The sequence below is a fragment of the Diadema antillarum genome, unplaced genomic scaffold, assembly GCF_040938485.1.
Source record: "Diadema antillarum isolate AM-2024a unplaced genomic scaffold, OU_Dant_1.0 seq00001521_RagTag, whole genome shotgun sequence".
Taxonomy (NCBI): Eukaryota; Metazoa; Echinodermata; class Echinoidea; order Diadematoida; family Diadematidae; genus Diadema; species Diadema antillarum.
The window spans coordinates 619,864-639,820 of record NW_027272253.1 but is presented as its reverse complement, the minus strand read 5'-3'; the positions used below and the strand labels follow the sequence as shown (position 1 = coordinate 639,820).

At 40.7% G+C, this 19,957-nt stretch overlaps 1 protein-coding gene across 1 annotated transcript; it reads left to right on the top strand.

Annotated features, from left to right (window-relative positions):
* The first annotated feature begins 1,949 nt into the window (after positions 1-1,949).
* On the top strand, positions 1,950-18,466 carry LOC139710315 (diphthine methyltransferase-like). The gene is given in 11 exon segments (XM_071622234.1): positions 1,950-2,048; positions 4,309-4,487; positions 7,306-7,457; positions 8,055-8,139; positions 8,526-8,597; positions 9,364-9,535; positions 11,454-11,526; positions 15,567-15,632; positions 17,244-17,316; positions 17,318-17,420; positions 17,883-18,466. Coding segments are annotated over 10 exon segments (1,554 nt in total). The 5' UTR covers positions 1,950-2,048; positions 4,309-4,313.
* Positions 18,467-19,957: the final 1,491 nt, after the last annotated feature.

Sequence of the window (19,957 nt, the reverse complement as noted above, 5' to 3'; positions counted from 1 at the left end):
TTTAATATTCTTCTGTCGAACCGAAAAGGATAGAGCTAAACCAAGTAAATTCTACAAAGACAATAATCAGTGCCTTAAATTTCATGTTTGATCATGGCGGATCCACAGGTGCACTGATGGGGGTGGGGGTGAGGGGAGGAGGGGGATTTTCCACTTTTTCTGCATCTTCTTGAAATATCTATGACGGATTTTCACCAAGATTGGCAGATAGCATCACAAGGGTAATAGAATCCCATTTTGTTCGAACCGGGGTCTTTATGATCTTTATGGTGATTATCTTAATTTCTTACTAATGAGGGCCCCCAGCCCCCATGCACCGCCGAAGGGGGGCGGGGGGTTTGAAGCCTCTGCATGTTCTTGAAAAAATCCATGACTGATTTTCATCAAACTTGGTAGATATCTTTATGGTGATATTTACGTGATCTTAATTTCTTAAAATGAGCCCCCCTCCCACAGCCGGGGGGGGGGGGGGGGGGAGTTGAAGCCTCACAGTCCCTAAACATTGAAATTTTTGTATCTTCTTCTGTCGAATCGAAAAAGATAGAGCTAAGTTAGTGCAATGAAGACATTAATGAATGCAATTTCATGTTTGATTATGACAGATTCAGGGGTGTATGCTCGGGGGTGAGGGGAATGAGGGGATTTTCAACATTTTCTGCATCTCCTTGAAAGATCGAATTCAAGAGTTTGGTGAAAATCTGTCATATGTGTTAAAAAGATGCTGAGAAGTGAAAATTCCTCCTCCTCTCCATCCCCCCCCCCCGTCCTTTTCAGGGCACTAGTCCTGGATCCGCCATAATTAAACATGAAATTTCATTCATTAATGTCTTCATAGCACTAACTTAGCTCTATCTTTTTCGGTTCGACAGAAGATACAAAAAAATACAGAGTTTTGAGACTTTGAGGCTTCAACCCCGCCCACCCCCTCCCGTGGTAAGGGGGCTTATATTAAGATCATATCACCATAAAGATGCTATCTGCCAAGTTTGGTGAAAATTCGTCATAGATTTTTCAAGAAGATGCAGAAAAAGTGGAAAATCCCGCTCATCCCCCTCGATCACCCCCCCCCCCACAACAGTACAGTAGGACCTACCCTTGATCCGCCATAATCAAACATGACATTCCAGTAATAAATGTCTTCATCAACGCGGCACTTACTTAGCTCTATCTTTTTCGGTTAGACAGAAGCAGATTAAAAAAAAATAAATAAAAAATCCAGAGTTAAGGGGCTCTCAGGCTTCAAATCCCCCTCCTCCCCCCTTACCCCCCCCCCCCCCCCCCCACCATTAGGGCACCACTGGATCCGCCATAATCAAAACATGAAATTTCAGGCATTAGTCTTCATAGCACGTACTTAGTATCTTGGCTCTATATCTTTTTTTGATTTCACAGAAGTAGATTTCCAGAGTTTATGAAGTCTGAGGCTTCAACACCTCCCTCCCCCTCCTTCGGCAGGGGGGGGGGGGGGAGAAGAGACCTACTTAAACAAAAAAGATCATATCGCAATGTGATATACTATCTGTCAGGTTTGGTGAAAATTCGACACAGATTTACAAGAACATGAAAACAGTGAAGGTTCATGAACAGTTTTGTCAGACATCGAGTTCATCTAGTAGTATAATACCGTCGCGTCGGTGCGTGATATAGGCCTACCACTGGTCCCGGCAAAATTGAACGTTTTTGGCATTTCTCGGCGAGATGTATTTACACTTCCCGTTGATGCAATTTTCGAGATTTTTACATTTCCCGTTGATGCAAATTTCGAGATTTTTACATTTCCCTGCGAGACATTTACATTTCCCGGCGTTTAAATCCCGGCGAGACGTTTCTACAAATAACGGTGTTGTTATGAAATCCCGGCGTCATTGCTCCACAAAGCTCCTTTGAACACGGATCCGGAGTGAACGCACTGCTGTGTGGGATCGGACCAGTGTCGCGCCGCTCCGTGGATCGGACAGAACGTTTTCGTCAGTGTGCGACACCACCTGTCTTCGTGATGATCGATTCGAAAGCGAAACCGAAGCCCCACGATCGTTGGTGAAAAATCGGTATTATTTTATATTTTGAACGGGACTTTACAACCTACTAACGATAAATTCGTGATTTTATCCCATACACGAAAATTACTGAATGGGGTAACCGTTTTTGTAAAGTAACCTAAAAGCATAGTCCCATCTATTAATATTTGTGTTGCGTTTCTCTCTAATTTCAAATCAGATTCAGGATCGGAGCCCTAGACCTCTATATAAAATAATAACGCCCCAAGACTAACGCTAGATCTTGTGATAGAAACGTCTATCTTCTACAATACTACCCTAAATACCCACTTTCATCGTCTCGTGTTCTCTCACTCAGGGTTATACGAACGGGCACCATGAACGATTAACGGAACGCATGCCGGCCATTGACATTGTTTGTTAATGTTACTTGTTAGTATTCAATCGCCAGTGATCGCCAAAGTCAAGAATTTTGTGTCATTTTAAGTTGTTTTGGCTTGGCTCAGTACTAGTGATTGACTGTAGTGTTGGATCCAATCATCAGCCCAGGTGATCATACATAGATTATCTAACCTGGGGGCGTGCGTGTTACCCGAATGCACAGCAGATGGGTCATCCGTGTTGATTTTAAAGATAATAAAAAGTTTTGGTACCTCAAAAGCTTCCCTGAATTTCCTTGTCTTGGTTTGTGTTTCGGGTTAAAGTACGTTGTCTGTGAGAATTACTCGCCCCAAAGTGCTCTCATGTCTTAGTAATCATGCAATAATGGTTTCGTACCAGAGCCGACGCTGACCAGCGTCGATAAATATTGTACGAAACCACTGACTGCGACCAGCAGCGTGCAGCCCATTGTACGCATAGCTACTGCGACCAGCAGCCCCATACGCAGAGCGTAATGGGGCTTCGCATTGTAGCATTCAGGATCATGACAGATTTAGTATCGCGGGTAAATGTCAACTTAAAATCCAAAAATTTCTTCGATTTGAAGACTTACCAATTAAGTTGAAGTATTGAAAACAGGCTTCGAACAACGTTTGGTTCTGCTAATAGTCCCTTTCTGTTCGAATTGATGACTGAATGTGACTCGGTCGAGAGGACCTTGGGAGAGCTACATACACTGGATACTATGGCCAGCGCATGCGCACACAAACATCTTATCCGTTCATGGATTTGAAATTTGTGTGCGGGCTGCATAATGATGTGTTCGCAGGCACTGGCTGTAGTATTCAGTGTACTGTATGTAGCTCTCCTAAGGTCCTTTCGACCGAGTCACATTCAGTCATCAATTCAAACAGAAAGGGACTATAGCCAGAACCAAACGTTGCCCGAAGCCTGTTTTCAATACTTCAACTTAATTGGTAAGTCTTCAAATTGAAGAATTTATGGGATTTGAAGTTGACTTTTACCCTGCGATACTAAATCTGTCATGATCCTGAATGCTACAATGCGAAGCCCGATTACGCTATGCGTATGGGACTGCTGGTCGCTATGCGTATGGGGCTGCTGGTCGCAGTTAATTGCATGATTACTAAGACATGAGAGCACTTTGGGGCGAGTAAGTCTCACAGTGTTAGTTATATGAAAGGTACTTTAACCTGAAACACAAACTAAGGCAAGGAAATTCAAGGACACTTTTGAGGTACTAAAACTTTTTATTATCTCTAATACTAAATAGGAGGGTGGGCTTAAATACGTGTATCTGATGTTGATAAATTACATGTACCAACGCAACATTGGATAAGAAGCCCAATGATGGGGAGCTAGAATGAGAGCTCACCTGGGGTAATTGGGCGCGGGGTACACAGGGTGCATTTCCCCACTTCCTGATTTGCCGGGGGTGGGGGTCTCTCCAAGCCAGGACTCGAGCCTGCAAAAAATCTGTAAAAGGAAGGTTCAAATGATTTTTAATAGTAGTCCTGAGATATTTCTGTTTGCCATGTACAGGTACTTAAAAAATGGAGGGATCAAGCAAGGCGTAACCCCATTAATAGTATTTGTGTGTGTGTGGGGGGGGGGGGGGGAGGGGGTGGGGGTGGGGGACTCTTACCGGTCAGAAAGATTCAGCTGGTCTTGGCAGTTGGGGGATTTGATGAGTCTGTAGCTCTCTTGACAAACCTCATCATACAGCCGTTCTGCTGACAAGTCCGGCTTCGAGAAAGCTGACATACAACTTGTCTTTAGGATGTGGTAATGGAGCCAGACTTGCAGGGGAATTACAACATCCACAAAGACGCAGGCTGAAGCTTTAGTACCGGCCTCTTGTCTCCTGTACTGACACAATTTGGTCTTTCTTTTTGTCTCCCTGGAGTAGTGGAAATGGCTGATTTGAAGAGGGGAAGCAGTGCAACCAGTACACTCTGCAAGGTTGACACAGGCCTGTTTGCAGACTCTGCAGAGTGGTGCCCTATCCCTCCATGGTGTGATCATGTTGTTTGTGGAACTTATCAACTCCAAGAAAACCAAAACACAGACAGAGAGACAGAAGTGCAGGTAAAGCTCTATAGAAAAATAAATTATACAAGTACATGTAGTATTAATGAATGATATTCATATGGCTCCTTTTCCATTGGATACCATCCACTTTGTACAGTATTGTGTACTTAATTGAAAAGGATTGATGTGAGCCAAGAATAATTATCTGCCAGAGTGCCTAGATAAAAGGAGATAATTGTAATACAGTCGTGTCGAGTTGAATTATATCCTGTTTATAGAAAAAAAACTCATTAGCTAGTTCTTCAAATGTGCATTTTAGCTCCTGCATTTTGATAGCATGTGCTTTCACAGGGCTCGATACTAACTTTATTTTCTTCTCTGGTGGCCCGCTTGGCAATAAGATATCTAATACATGTATCTGAAATTTGCTGTGGCCAAAAATGATATGGGGTGGCCTGAAATACATGCAAATGCAACGATCCACTTTGAATCTAAGATTCCTGAACAGGTGGCCTCTTTAAAAATCTTGTAGCCCAACTCAGTTTTTAGTGCTACGGGCCACTGCTATGCTGGCATATGTAGTATTATTGTCACATCATTATTAGAACTTCACCTCTTCTGTGAGAAGTAATATGTTGGACCAAATTGCGCACTAATCCAACCTTCCTCCAGGGTTAGTGCATTCTCTGTCAATTGATTGAAATATTGCCCTTTTATGATGTAAATAAGCAGCAGTTATCCAGTGCATGCTATGAGTAGCAACCATGATAACAATCATGGGCATGCATACTCACTAGGGATTGAAACCCACACCCTCTTGATTGCTATTCAGGTCAGAAGGGATGTCCACCAGAAGACCGAGCGTCCACCCAAAACTCGGTGTTGGTTCTGTACTTCTATTCATCGCTTTAACCCTATTCTAACTGGGCTATTTGAGACCAAGTTTTTACTGCGGGGGTCAAATCCTTCAGATCTTGGCTGCTTATGGCATGATCACTGCCAAATTTTGCCCGAGCATAGAACCAGATGTCAACTACAAGATTATGGTCATACAATAGAAAAATATTGATTTTCTATTTTTAGTAACTGTATTTAGTATGCAAATTTATACATGAAAACATATCTTTGCCTGTAACTCCGTTAAAAAACTGAAGGATTGCTAAATTTTTGCTTCAGAATTCCTCAAGACACATTGAAGAATTTCCTTGCAAAAAAGTAGTACAATCAAAATAAATTTCTTTTGCTTTTCATTGTTTGTTAATTTCTTATGTATTTTATTGTTTTTTGGCCTTTAGTTTTTTAGTGGTTTTTGCCAAAATTTGTTGCAGGCACTTTATCAAGCTTATGTACATTAGAATTGATTCAATAATCAAAAGTTGAAATAATCTAATTAAAATCAATTTGACAAAAAACACAATTTGCATCGGATTTGTACACAATATCATGAATTTGAGCTGTTTTCATGTTGACATGCATATATGCAAAACACTACATAATTTCAGAACGTTGTACCTGGACATCACAAATTTGGTCTCAAAATATGCAGGAGAGTTAAATGATAAAAGTCATGAACTGGTGCGGCAAAATCTTTGCGCGTTGTAGAATCATGGTTCGAAATGTTGGGGGGGGGGCAATTTGACCCCCCCCCCCCTCCATTTGAGATTATTAAGTTATTTCGTATTAATCTTTTTTTTTGTCCCCGCCGAAGGAGTTCGAGCAGGGGGCTATGAAACGGGCTCCGTGCGTGTGTGTGTCCGTGTGTCCGTCCGTCCGTCTGTGCGTCCGTGTGTCCGTCCGTCCGTCTGTGCGTCCGTGTGATCAAAATGTTCAATTTGCTACTTCTCTGTCATTTGTGAGCCAATTGTGATTCTGTTTGCTTTATATGATGGCACTACATGGGAGCTTTGAAACTTCTACACAAAATTTCAGTTGTGACCTTTGACCTTGACCTTTGACCTATATTGTACATTTTGCTTCAAAATGCTACTCCTTCACCATTTCTAACCCGATTTCGATTCCGTTTGCTTTATGTGATGGCACTGGGTGTGGGCTTCAAAACTTCTACACAGAATTTTGACCTTTGACTTCTTTGACCTTTGACCTTGATTTTTGACCTATATTGTACATTGGCTACAAAATGCTACTCCGCCATTTCTAACCCGATTTCGATTCTGTTTGCTTTATGTGATGGCACTAGATGAGGGAGTCAAAACTTCTACACAGAATTTTGACCTTTGACTTCTTTCACCTTTGACCTTGATTTTTTACCTATATTGTACATTTTGCTACAAAATGCTACTCCTTCGCCATTTCTAACCCAATTTCGATTCCGTTTGCTTTATGTGATGGCACTAGTTGAGGGCTTCAAAATTTCTATACAGAATTTTGACCTTTGACTTCTTTGACCTTTGACCTTGATTTTTGACCTATATTGTACATTTTGCTACAAAATGCTACTCCTTTGCCATTTCTAACCCGATTTCACTTCCGTTTGCTTTATGTGATGGCACTAGGTGAGGGCTTCAAAACTTCTACACAGAATTTTGACCTTTCACTTCTTTGACCTTTGACCTTGATTTTTTACCTATATTGTACATTTTGCTACAAAATGCTACTTCCGGCGGGGACATATGTTACGCACCGCGTAATTTCTACTTTTCCTTGTTTCTTTTTTTTTTTTTTTGGTGTAGGGAATGAGGGGGAGAAGAGGAGAACATAGCCAATGTAAAATGTAAAGTAGTTCTGAGAACTGCTGCGTGGCTGTTTCACATACAGACAATAAGTAATGAGATCACATGCCATGTCCACATTAAGTGCCGTTTCTCATTCTTATTGTGTCACTGTATATCTTTTTTTCCTCCTTGACCATAAAAAGACTGGAGAGGAAAATCAAATAAGACTGCCCAATTCCAGAAAGGGTCAACTGCAACTTAACAAACTTGAGGAATGTCAAGAAGGCCCCAAAACTGCTGTGGAACTTAATGAAGTACAAAGAGTTGACTTGCCAGGAATACTGGATATCAAATGGTGAGAAATGTGTTAGTATTGTTGCTCTGAATATTCTTGTACATTATCATAACCGTTGTTATTTCAATACTGTTGTTAATCATAATAGTAGTAGTAGAAGTAGTAGTAGTAGTAGTTGTAGTATTGATTGAATTATTATTATCTTTGTTATTGTTTTTGTTATTATTGTTATTATTATCATTATTATTATTGTTATTATTATTATTATTATTATTATTATTATTATTATTATTATTATTATTATTATTATTCAGCGGCTGTGCTCGTACAACATACAGGTAGTGTCTCAACTGTTAGTGCTTTTGCATCGACACGAGTTGAAACTCAGTTTGCTGTGTCCCATTGCTATGCATGACAATGCAGTGGAAAGGAAGGTGATAAATTCATACTGCACGTAACTCATGTCACATTACCAAAAATAGATTTACTTGTTGGCTCTTATTATAGTTGGTAACAGTATATCTATTCTCCAATTTGGCTTGAATTTCAGTATGAACTTGACAGAATTCAGAGTAATAGTAAAGCAATGCCATCACAGAATTTCTAAGTGCCTTACCTGGCAAAAATGTGTAAAGAGGTTCAATTCATTCTTTGCAGGTGCCAACATATGATTAATGATAAGCCAACACTTGGCCTGGTAGATGCAGAGGGAGGTCTCAAGATCTTTGTCCTGGATGTTGAGGTGAGATTCAACAACAACAACAAAACAAATACCTTGTAAGAGAAGGATAGTTTTTATTTTTGCTTCATGACAAATCCTTTGATCACTTACCTTCTGCTAAAAAATCCACACAGAAACTGATTGCTTATCACTTTATGAGATATCCGAAGTAGACATGCCGAAATTATGTTGCCATGATCCCATGCAATTAGTGATAAGCAGTGTGTTGGCCATTCTCGTTTCACTGATGGTAAGTTGACACAAATCTCCATTTGTTGAAGTGATTTATATCAAGTTCAGGTTTGACCTTCGAACTAGAATATCTAGTATGAGCTGAGCTGAATTAAACAGCTCATGTAACCTAGATGATTACATTAATACTTCTGACTTGACTCTTTGTACCCCAGCTGAACCACATTTCAACAACAGACATTGACTCAGACTGCTTGGGCCTCAGCCTGGACTGGTCAACAGGAAGATCTCAAAGGTGATGATGTAGTATTCATTTCATCACTTCATAAAACAAGAAAGGAAAATAAGATAACATGCATCTTTTAGCAGTTTCATGTATGTACCTTGTTACTAATTTATTTCATGAAGAGCTATTGACAATAGCTTTGTCATAGATTATATTGGACCATTGTATTATGAAAATAAGATTTTAATGTAGTTATCTTATTGCAACATGAAAATTCTACCTCCCATCATAGTATTTTCTTTGAACTTGATTCTCTGGAATGATTCAGATGTATCTTTGCTGATCACAATAATCCTGGAATGAAAATTGTAAGCACCTTTGCCATCATTTCATGCCCGGATATCAAAGCATTATTAATACTCTGAAGCAGTGCATTTTCAATCTGGTTGATATCAGTGTTGATAGCTGGTGTTGGTAGTACGATTTTTTTTGTCAGACTTTTGTGTTGCAACTCTGCTGTGGCATTACATAGAAATTAAGAACGACAGATAATTATAAATGACCACCCCTGTACTGACCTCTGAGTAGCCACCCAATATGTTGACAAAATACTGTAGTGGACTATTACCCTTACCCAATCAAATATATTTGACTGTGTACAGAGTCTTTCTTTTCCCAGAGTGGTAGGTTGTGAACCACTTTGTACTTGAGGGAAAAGAATTCCCGAGTTAGGAAATGTGAGAATGTTTGCTTGACATGAAGGTACTTGTGCTCAGAAAACAGGAGTTTTGTCTTTGATTTTGTATTGGTATTATTTTCCTTCATTCAAATCATGTAGCGATCCACAGATCATATGCAGTGATTCTAAAGGCAGACTGTCTCTGTTTGGGCCGCAAGAGGGGGCACCATCATTTCAAGTCACTCAGCAATGGCTGGCCCATGGGTTTGAGGCTTGGATCGCAGCATTTGACTACTGGACTCCAAAAACTGTTTATTCAGGTGAGTGGCAATGCACTGGCATTGATGGAATGACTGCATTATTTTGTGACTGCTCAGCTCAAACGTCTTGAAAAGTAGGCCAAAATTAATTTCTACTTCTCTATGTAGTCCAAGAGATTATGCTCTAAGCGTTAAAGACACTCAGTCGTGGCGAGTGGTTTGTGCGGCACGGAGACGAACGCAACACGCTGCCTCCCCCATTCTGTATCAAATGTAGTGACCCCCGAATGAGAATAGCGCTGGCTCAATGGGTCAGCGAAAATACGGTAGGCTACAAGAGAGCTCCCTGTGCTTATCTCCTAACCCAAAATGGCTGTCCCGAGAGCTTCCGAATGGACGCACACTCTCAGTGCGCATGCGCATGAAGAGAGGCCAAAAGAGCCACGCGTCTTCTGGCCTCTCTCCTCCAATCACCGCAGCTCGCGGTGACAATATTTGTGTACGATGCGTACACACACACGCACACACACACACACACACACACACGCCGCAGCGTCTTCTGGCCTCTCTGCTCCAATCACCGCAGCTCGCGGTGACAATGTTTGTGTATGATGCGTACACACACACGCACACACACACACACACACACACACACACGCCGCAGCGTCTTCTGGCCTCTCTCCTCCAATCACCGCAGCTCGCGGTGACAATGTTTGTGTATGATGCGTACACACACACGCACACACACACACACTTGTCTCAGTGGTAGCATTGTCCCACACGTTTATGGATATAGCACCGAGTCTGCCATTGCGCAATTGCACGCACAAACTTCGGTCGTTCGGAGTTTACGTACCATTAGGGATGGCGATCGGCTGCCTTTAAAATGATGAATAACTTGTTAAGATTGGACCATCCTAAGCTACTCAAAAGGTGACTGAAATTAGTGGGAGTTAAGAAGTGCAGTTTCATTAAAAAAAAAAAAAGGAGAAAAGGGGATTTAAAGACTAGGGCACTCAGGCGTGATGTGAAGAAGTATCAATGAAAACATGTTATTCTATTTCCCCATGAAATCAGTTCCTCTAAAAAGATATAGTCGAGAAAAAACCCATGCTAATATCAAAATTTCAGTTTTGTTTTAAGCCGGCAAATTTTGACAGTGGGTAGAAGAAAGATTACTGTCCCAGGTAAGACAAACTCAAAAAAAATTGAAGTGGTCATGTGATCGTGCCGAATGCCTTTTTGGTCCATTTCAGAGGATCCTAACCTGCAACTTTTTGTTGGTTTTGAGCTGGGCGGTAACATTTGGTGTATATTCAATCTACTCTCTTCGAAGACAACAATATTGACTGAGATGCACAAATCATGCCCATATATTTCACCAATCAAAGTCTTTGACTGTGTAAACATGTCATGAAGAAAGAAAAGGAGATCACAACCTTTAAGATGGCTTTTCCATTTTATATAGAATGCCGAATGAAACAAAGAACCATCACTTATATTTATAAAACAAATATGGGATACTCAATGAATTTGATAAAACCAACCTATTTGAATATCCCTAGGAGTTCTCCGTGTCAGATGACATACCAGCATTCACAGCTTTCTGTCAAATGTTACCTCACATGCTACCTTTGTATTAAACAATTTCCATGAAAATATATTTTGCCCCACATGATTATAAAGAATTGCTACCATTCAAATCTTGCTGTTGCAAAAGTTTGATAGTGTCCTTTCACCCAAACAAGATCCAAGAAAAGAGAATTACATGTATATATTTTGTTAATATTCTACTCCCAAAAGTGAGATAAAAATAGCTGCAAGGAATGTAAAGAAATTGACTTTCTTTGGATGTAGTAATTCACCTTTCCCCCAAATCCCTAGAATGACTGTAAAGGGAGAGTAGAGCTTGTTTCCTTTGATTGGTGACAAAATTAATTTTGAAAATTTTGAATCTTCCACCACCCTCCCTGTGCAGGAGGAGATGATTGCAAATTCAAAGGTTGGGACACAAGGACTGACTGCCACCAACCATGCTTTACAAGCAAAAGGTAGTTTATTAATTTCCCCTGCAATTGCATTTAAAATGTATGTAACTTTACTGTTGCATGGGCGTCACCAGGGGGGGTGCGTTGGGTGCGAACGCACCCCCCTTCAGACCCTAAAAAAAAAAAAAAAAAAAAAAAAAAAACCTTCAGTCTGCGAGCGACCTCAACGCCGGACACTAAATGATTATTACACTGTATCTTTTATCTATTTATTTATTTTTTTGAAATTTTGCATCGGGGACAAAAAAAAAATCGTGGGCAAAAGCAATTCGCACCCCTGGTTCTGGCAGCACTGATTTTATACATAGGCCTAATTATCTACTAGTGCAAGTGTATTCTATACAGTGTTGACTATATAAATAGATTTTGGACATCCTTCCCATACTTGGTCACTTCGACGCCACCTCGCTGGTCATACCTCCCCCAGTCATGAACATAAACCGACACCCTTGACTACCAGTGGCGGATCCAGGGGGAGGGGCGCACCGGGCGTCCCCCCCCCCCCCGCCCCCTCTTAATTTCCAAAGCGAAAAAGTATAGCTACAAACGGCAGTTTTTGGACTGTAAAATGTCAAAATTTTCAAGCTCGCTCGCTGGCATTTAATCGTAATGTCATTCTCCTGAAGTTGCGGCCAGTAATTGCCGGCAGTTCCACCCGGTGCGCCCCCCCCCCCCTTACTGCGACAAATATAGCTACAAACGACAGTTGGGGGACTGTAAAATGTCACAATTTTCAAGCTCGCTCGCTCCGCTCGCTCGCATTTAAATTCTCCTAATATTGCTGCCAGTGATTGCCAGCAGTTGCGCGCGGTGCGCCCCCTCAATTTCGAAAGCAAAAAAAAGATATAGCATCAAACGGCAGTTTGGGGACTGTAAAATGTCAAAATTTTCAAGCTCGGTCGCACTTAATCTTTATGCAATTCCCCTGATGTATACTGCCAGTAATCGTCCAGTTGCGCCCGGTACCCCCCCCCCCCCCCCCTTAATTTCCAAAGCGAAAAAATATAGCTACAAATGGCAGTTTTTCTAGTGTAAAATGTCAAAATTTTCAAGCTCGCTCTCTTCGCTCGCTCGCATTGAATCGTTATGCAATTCACCTGATGTTGCTGCCAGTAATTGACAGCAGTTGCGCCCGGTGGCATGCGCTCCACCCCCCCCCCCCTCCTTAATTTCCAAAGCGAAAAGATATGGCTAGGAACGGCAGTTTTGGGACTGTAAAATCTGTAAAGCTCGCTCGCATTTAATCGTTATGCAATTCACCTGATATTGCTTCCAATAATTGCCAGCAGTTCCACCCGGTGCGCCCCATCCCTTAATTTCCAAAGCGAAAAAACTATGGCTAAGAACGGCAGTTTTTGGACTGTAAAATGTTAAATTTTCAAGCTCGCTCTCTTCGCTCGCTCGCATTTAATCTTTATGCAATTCGCCTGATGTTACTGCCAGTAATTGTCTGCAGTTGCGCCCGGTGCGCCCCCCTTAATTTCGAAAGCGAAAAAATATAGCTACAAACGGCAGTTTTTCTACTGTAAAATGGCAAAATTTTCAAGCTCGCTCTCTTCGCTCGCTCTCTTCGCTCGCTCGCATTGAATCGTTATGCAAATCACCTGATGTTGCTGCCAGTGCCAGTAATTGCCTCTTCCCTCGCTCGCATTTAATCTTTATGCAATTCCCCTGATGTTACTGCCAGTAATTGTCTGCAGTTGCGCCCGGCGCACCCCCCCCCCCTTAATTTCCAAAGCGAAAAAATATAGCTACTAACGGCAGTTTTTCTACTGTAAAATGTCACAATTTTCAAGCTCGCTCGCTCCGCTCGCTCGCATTTAAATTCTCCTAATATTGCTGCCAGTGATTGCCAGCAGTTGCGCCCGGTGCGCCCCCTCAATTTCGAAAGCAAAAAAAGATATAGCATCAAACGGCAGTTTGGGGACTGTAAAATGTCAAAATTTTCAAGCTCGGTCGCATTTAATCTTTATGCAATTCCCCTGATGTATACTGCCAGTAATCGTCCAGTTGCGCCCGGTGCGCCCCCCCTTAATTTCCACAGCGAAAAATATAGCTACAAACGGCAGTTTTTCTACTGTAAAATGTCAAAATTTTCAAGCTCGCTCTCTTCGCTCGCTCGCATTGAATCGTTATGCAATTCACCTGATGTTCCTGCCAGTAATTGCCAGCATGCAGTTGCGCCCGGTGGCATGCGCTCCACCCCCCCCCCCCCCTTAATTTCCAAAGCGAAAAAATATGGCTAAGAACGGCAGTTTTTGGACTGTAAAATGTAAAATTTTCAAGCTCGCTGGCATTTAATCGTTATGCAATTCACCTGATGTTGCTGCCAGTAATTGCCAGCAGTTCCGCCCGGTGCACCCCCCTCCCTTAATTTCCAAAGCGAGAAAATATGGTTAAGAACGGCAGTTTTTGGACTTTAAAATGTAAAATTTTCAAGCTCGCTCTCTTCGATCGCTCGCATTTAATCGTTATGCAATTAACCTGATGTTGCTGCCAGTAATTGCCAGCAGTTCCGCCCGGTGCGACCCCCTCCCTTGATTTCCAAAGCGAAAAAATATGGCTAAGAACGGCAGCTTTTGGACTGTAAAATGTAAAATTTTCAAGCTTGCTGGCATTTAATCGTTATGCAATTCACCAGATGTTGCTGCCAGTAATTGCCAGCAGTTCCGCCCGGTGCGCCCCCTCCCTTTATTTCCAAAGCAAAAAAATATAGCAACAAACGGCAGGGTTGTTTTTTTTTTACTGTAAAATGTCAAAATATTCAACCTCGCTCTCTGCGCTCGCTCGCATTTAATTGTTATGCCTTTCTCCTTATGTTGCTGCCAGTAATTGCCGGCAGCTGCGCCCGGTGCGCCCTCCCCCCTTTATTTCCAAAGCGAAAAAAATATAGCTCCAAATGGTAGTTTTTGGACTGTAAAAGATGAAATCCTAGCTACGCCGGTGCCCTTTCCCCGCTTGGTTTCCCTCAACAACTGTAAAAGTCTAGGGATTGAGAGCTTCCCATATTCCAAATGTCTGTCCAAAAAAAAAAAAAAAAAAAAATCTCGTTACATTAGGGTCAAAACGCACCCCCCTTGAAAAAAAGCTGGTGACGCCCCTGTGTTGGTTTCTTTTTCATTTTTCTTTCACCATGGAGAACATAAAAAATGAAGGACACCTAAGTACAGCTTTTACTTTCTGCTATTATTGTGCCTCTGACCCAGACAAGGCGTATTTTTGACAACTAATAGCATAAAGAACCACATGTATGACGTAACTAATGACAGTTGACTGAGGACAAAAAAAAAATATTTTGATGACAGAACATAGTGGAAATCATTTATTGTAAATTTCAAAGATGTTTATCTTAGAATCACTGATTTTCTTAAACTGGTATGTCGTTCTTTAATGTAATGCATGTTTCTGTGTAGCAATAAAGTTTTATTTATTGTAGAGTGGATTAAAACTCTAATTTTATAAAGTTTAAGCATTTCATGAGCATTTTACCTGCCTCACTTCATTAAAAGAATAAGATTGTTAAGACAACTGGACAGCTGGTATCTACAAGCACAGTTCGGAGAAAATTCCCAACAAGCCTGAAAGGCTTTAATTGGTCCCCCACAATGAATATGTTTATACTGTGACTTGAAAATGTAATGATTGTTGCTTTTAATGTGGAAATAAATGAAATGAAATGAAAATAAATGAAGTGAAATGAAAAATCAGTTTTGAACTGTATGTACAGTCAAGCATAGAGGTGACAAAGTCTTAAATGTCATGAGGAATTTGAAACCATCATAGCAGTAGCTTTAAGAAAGCTGATAAGGTTCAATTTCTAAAGGATTTTCGGTCAACTAGTGTTTGAAATTTGGACACAGGGTAGTTAAAGCATACAAATCTTATCTTATAAAGCCAAATTACAGTATTTTGATATTTTCTTGGCCCTTGTGTCTGAGGAAGGATAGCATGATTACATAATATTATTGTGAATGCGTTTTGTATTTTTAGATGGCAATGATGCTTTCGTGGTTTTCATGTGTACTCATGTTTTCTCTCACCAGACATATGATGGGTGTCTGTAGCTTGCACTCCAATCCATTCCAGGAATTCCGCCTGGCTTCGGGAAGGTAAGCTTTTCAGAGGAGAATACCGCCTGTTTGGAATCGCAAGGGTGCATACAGCATTTGTGGTTACCAGTAGTCTACCCCTCTGGCCCAAACTTGTATAAGTTCATCCCCCTCTTGCATCAAAGTAATTTCTGCCTAATCCATTAGCCCTCTCTCTTGTGTTTTTAATGAAATCTTGTGACATGTTAGAGTTTAAATGAATGAGTAATAATGAGATGGAAACAGACAGAAAACAGCATGTGTGCTCTTTCATGTATGTGAGATGACATACTGGCATTGTCTGAGCTAAACTCTGTACTGTCTCAGTCAAAACTGTAAGATGGAAAAAAAAAAACAATTCACACACAGATAGGACATACAATGTATGTTTGGGAGGTTCTTTAGAAAACATAACATTGTGAGAATTGTCGCAGCTTTATGCTTCAGTGATGATAACCTTGTTAGTGCGTTTGTTTTGCTTTCTTTTGTTTTGTTTCGTTTGGGCCATATTGGGCAATATTGTGTGGTATGTGATGATTAACCCTAAAAAGGCCAGGGGGGGGGGGGGGTTGAATCAACCCCCCTCAACATTTTTCGCCACTACTCCGCCGCGCAAAATTTTTTGACTGCGCTGGTCACTGACTTTTGACTTTTGAGTCTTGCGCATTTTTTAAAACCATTTTTGCGAAAATCGCGCATACCGTTACGACGCTGCACGACCTTTCATACAAGCCTGTCAGACCGAAAATGGCTCAAAAACATGATTTTGTGTATACAGTCTATGCAAATGGAGTTTTCTCACCTTATTCATAGAGATATGATTATTTTCACTTTCATAGGCTGAAATCAATTAATTTTAGCATAATTATGCTTGAAAAAGGTTCTGTCCTAAATTTTGCAAAAAAAAATGATAAAACAGAAGGTCGAAAAACAGAAATACATAAGAAATTCATAAAACAATAAAATACATAAGAAATTAAGTTTGATACCAAATTTTTTTTCAGTGCATTGTTAGGAATGCTACAAAGAATGTTATCACCAAAAATTAGGATTCTAGGAGCTTTACTTTCTAATTTAGAGCAAAATGTATGATTTTATGCATATATTAGCATTATTAATATAATGAAAATTTCCATTTCCTTTTGTATAATGTGGTAGATTACGCCACAGGTAATACATGTGCCAATTTTCATGGCGATTGCGTGATCGATGGCCGAGATCCCGGGGGGGGGGGGGGGGGGGGGGGGGGGGGGGGCGTTGAATCAACCCCCCTCGTCCACGGAACACTCCAAAAAGTCCGGCCTGGTTAGGGTTAATCGTACAAAAGGTAACACCCTCATGTAGGTGTAATATGTTTATCTGAATGCATCCGGAGATGACATAGGACTTTAGGATTTGAAATGACTGTTCCTTATCTCTTGCCATGAGTTTACTTTATACATTGTACCTTGTAATCAGTCATACTGAGACTTCACTATGTCATCAGGGCTGTGCATTTAGAATGCTGTCTAGTGTAACAAGTTACCTGATAACATTTACATTGCATGGATAATGAATAGAAAAAATAGTTTCATGCAAACTCGATGTAACTTCATTGAATTCATAACTTTTGTGCTTTTGAACCGTTTTCAGCTACGATGAGAATGTCTTCCTATGGGATACACGTAACATGAGGAGGCCAACTGCTGAGCTGGCTGTCGGGGGCGGGGGTGTGGCGATTAAAATGGTGTCCCCAGGGTGGGAAGCTCCTTCTTGCTGCTTGCATGCATAATGGCTTCCACATCATTGACTGCAATGAAGCAATTAGTGGTAAGAAATTTCCATATTGTCATATGATCTTACACAAATTTAAGCCTCAGTGTCAACTGCTTTGACATGATTTCATTGACTAGTAAATCATGTGACCATGTGTTTCTGGTACTATTACTTTGATGTCCTATACCACTTTTGAATTGTGATGTTAAAATTGTTTGTATTTTGTGTCGTTAGATGCCTATGTTTTCACAGACATTGCTCGTATGTGAATGAGATGACTATTTTAGACTCTTTGTAGGAGGGCAGTGTTGATATTGCTGCATACTTTAGTGCTGTTGTAATGCTTCAATGCTTATCTAAACTGGCTTCATGTATTGCAGATCAGTTGTTTGTAATTCATCAAATCTATACAAAACGACTTTAACTTAAGGTAAGGTTAGTCCAAAAGCTTTTTTATGTGTTTTATTTCTAAAATCTCTTTTTCTCTCCCATTTTCATTTTTTTCCTCCATCCTAGGGAATGGAGAGATGTCTGTAGTAGCTTCATACATGGGTCATGACTCACTGGCATATGGGGCAGACTGGTGCAGGACCACCATCTCTGCAGTAATATCCTCAGCACAGCATAGCAACAATGCCCAGGAATCTTGTTCACCAGTCAACCAAGACTGTACTACAGACACTGCTTCCGATAGTCCTTTGTACTCTGATCCAACTAAGCTGACAAAGGATGAGCTAAGAAATGGATCATCAGTCTCCGAAGACTCTGGAGCACATTTTGATAGTGAAAAGCGAGTCCAGAGCAAACATTCAGAGACAGGTCATGTGCATCTAGGTGACAAGTCTGACAGGGAAATGACAGGCTCACTGATGACCGGTCACATTGCGTCAACTCTTGATGCAGAGATGTCACAAATGTCCATAAACAATCCCAGTGCAGTCAGGGAGAATTGTAATCTGATCAGGACTCATGAAGATTTTCAGAACTCTGAACGGGAGTCCGCAGGCGACAACTTTGCTGCCGAATACCACAATAGAATTCTTGCCACATGCTCATTTTATGATCACAGCTTGCACCTGTGGTCTTGGAAACACGTATGATAATTCCAAGAGGGCACACTCTGTGGAAATGAAACTCAGTGTGTGGGCCCTATCCATCCCCCACTCTTTGAAACATGTGTATTCGATGATCTAGTTTTTATCACTCTCAAAAGTGAAACTGAAAGGCATGTGATGGCAGTTTCCGGGTGATGCATGTCTATCATTAGCACCACTATCACCTGATATATCGGTACATGCTATAACCCCCATTTATACTACCCACTGCCTTCACATGTCTGTCTTTCTACCAGTCCACCAGCCACAATGCCATTGCCTACCAGCTTCCATTCATCATCTTCCTGGTCTACTACCAGTCAATCTCACCATTTCTCACATTTATATCTCCCCCTGCCATCACCTTATATTTTATTGCAACCCTTATTCTGTCTTTCCAACTAATATGCCTCATGTGAATTAAAAATCCCCATATTTTTTTTCTTTGAATTTCCCTGCTTTGGTGTTATTGTTGATGATTCTATTGCCTCCATCACAGTGATCATGGAAGTCTTATTTTTCTTTGTGTGTCTCAGTTGTATTTATGGCAGAGTCTTTTTAATTCATCACCATTATAATTTGGATCTGGTCTTTTATGTTGCTATGTCTATTATAGGGCAATTACCCCCTGGGCAATTACCTGGACCCTTCCCCTGACCCTAGCCCTAATCCTAATCCCGAACCTAATATCTAAACCTAACCTTAATCCTAATCCTCACTTTAACCTTATCACTAACCAGTAATTAGCTGGGGGTAATTGCCCGGGGAGGTAATTGATACGATTGTAGGTATGTTATAATTGGAGATTTGAAATAAATTTGGTGGCTTGAAGTATGCTACTTGATGATGTAACATTGCTGAATACTTTTGTGCCTTTTGATTATACATGTATACTACATTTTACATGCATGTAATTATATTTGTGTGCTTGTGTGTGTGTGTGTGTGTGTGTGTGTGTGTGTGTGATATCATGTAAAGAATTGTGTGAAAGGGGAGAGAGGGAGAGCGTGGAGTGGAGATCCTAGCTGGAAAGTTCTTCCCCAAAATCAAACTTTCGTTCATGACACAATTTGACAATTTGGCAGAGTTTTGAAAGCTCTTTCATTGATGATGTGATTATCATTGTTTTTTTGTTTGTTTTTTTTTGTTTTTTTTAGCTACAAGCCGTCTGGCCCTCCTGCCAGGCAGGCAACAACGATCATAGAGGATAATCATAATAAAGATATAACACATTCAAACAGCACATGAAATACGGCATCTGCTAGCTGTGTCCATCATTACAGGATTAACTTGTCTTTGTTAATAATATAAAAATAGATGATGTTCAAGCAGTTAACCAGCAGTCCTTACGTGTTTACATACCATCATATTGTTGGCATCAGTGTATGTGACAAAACATGAATTAAATAAATTTTGCATCAAAATTTAAAGTTTTTAAAAAATTTCTATTAGTTTGAAAAGAGGTTGATATAGAAGGGTTTTGAATGCTATGTCCAA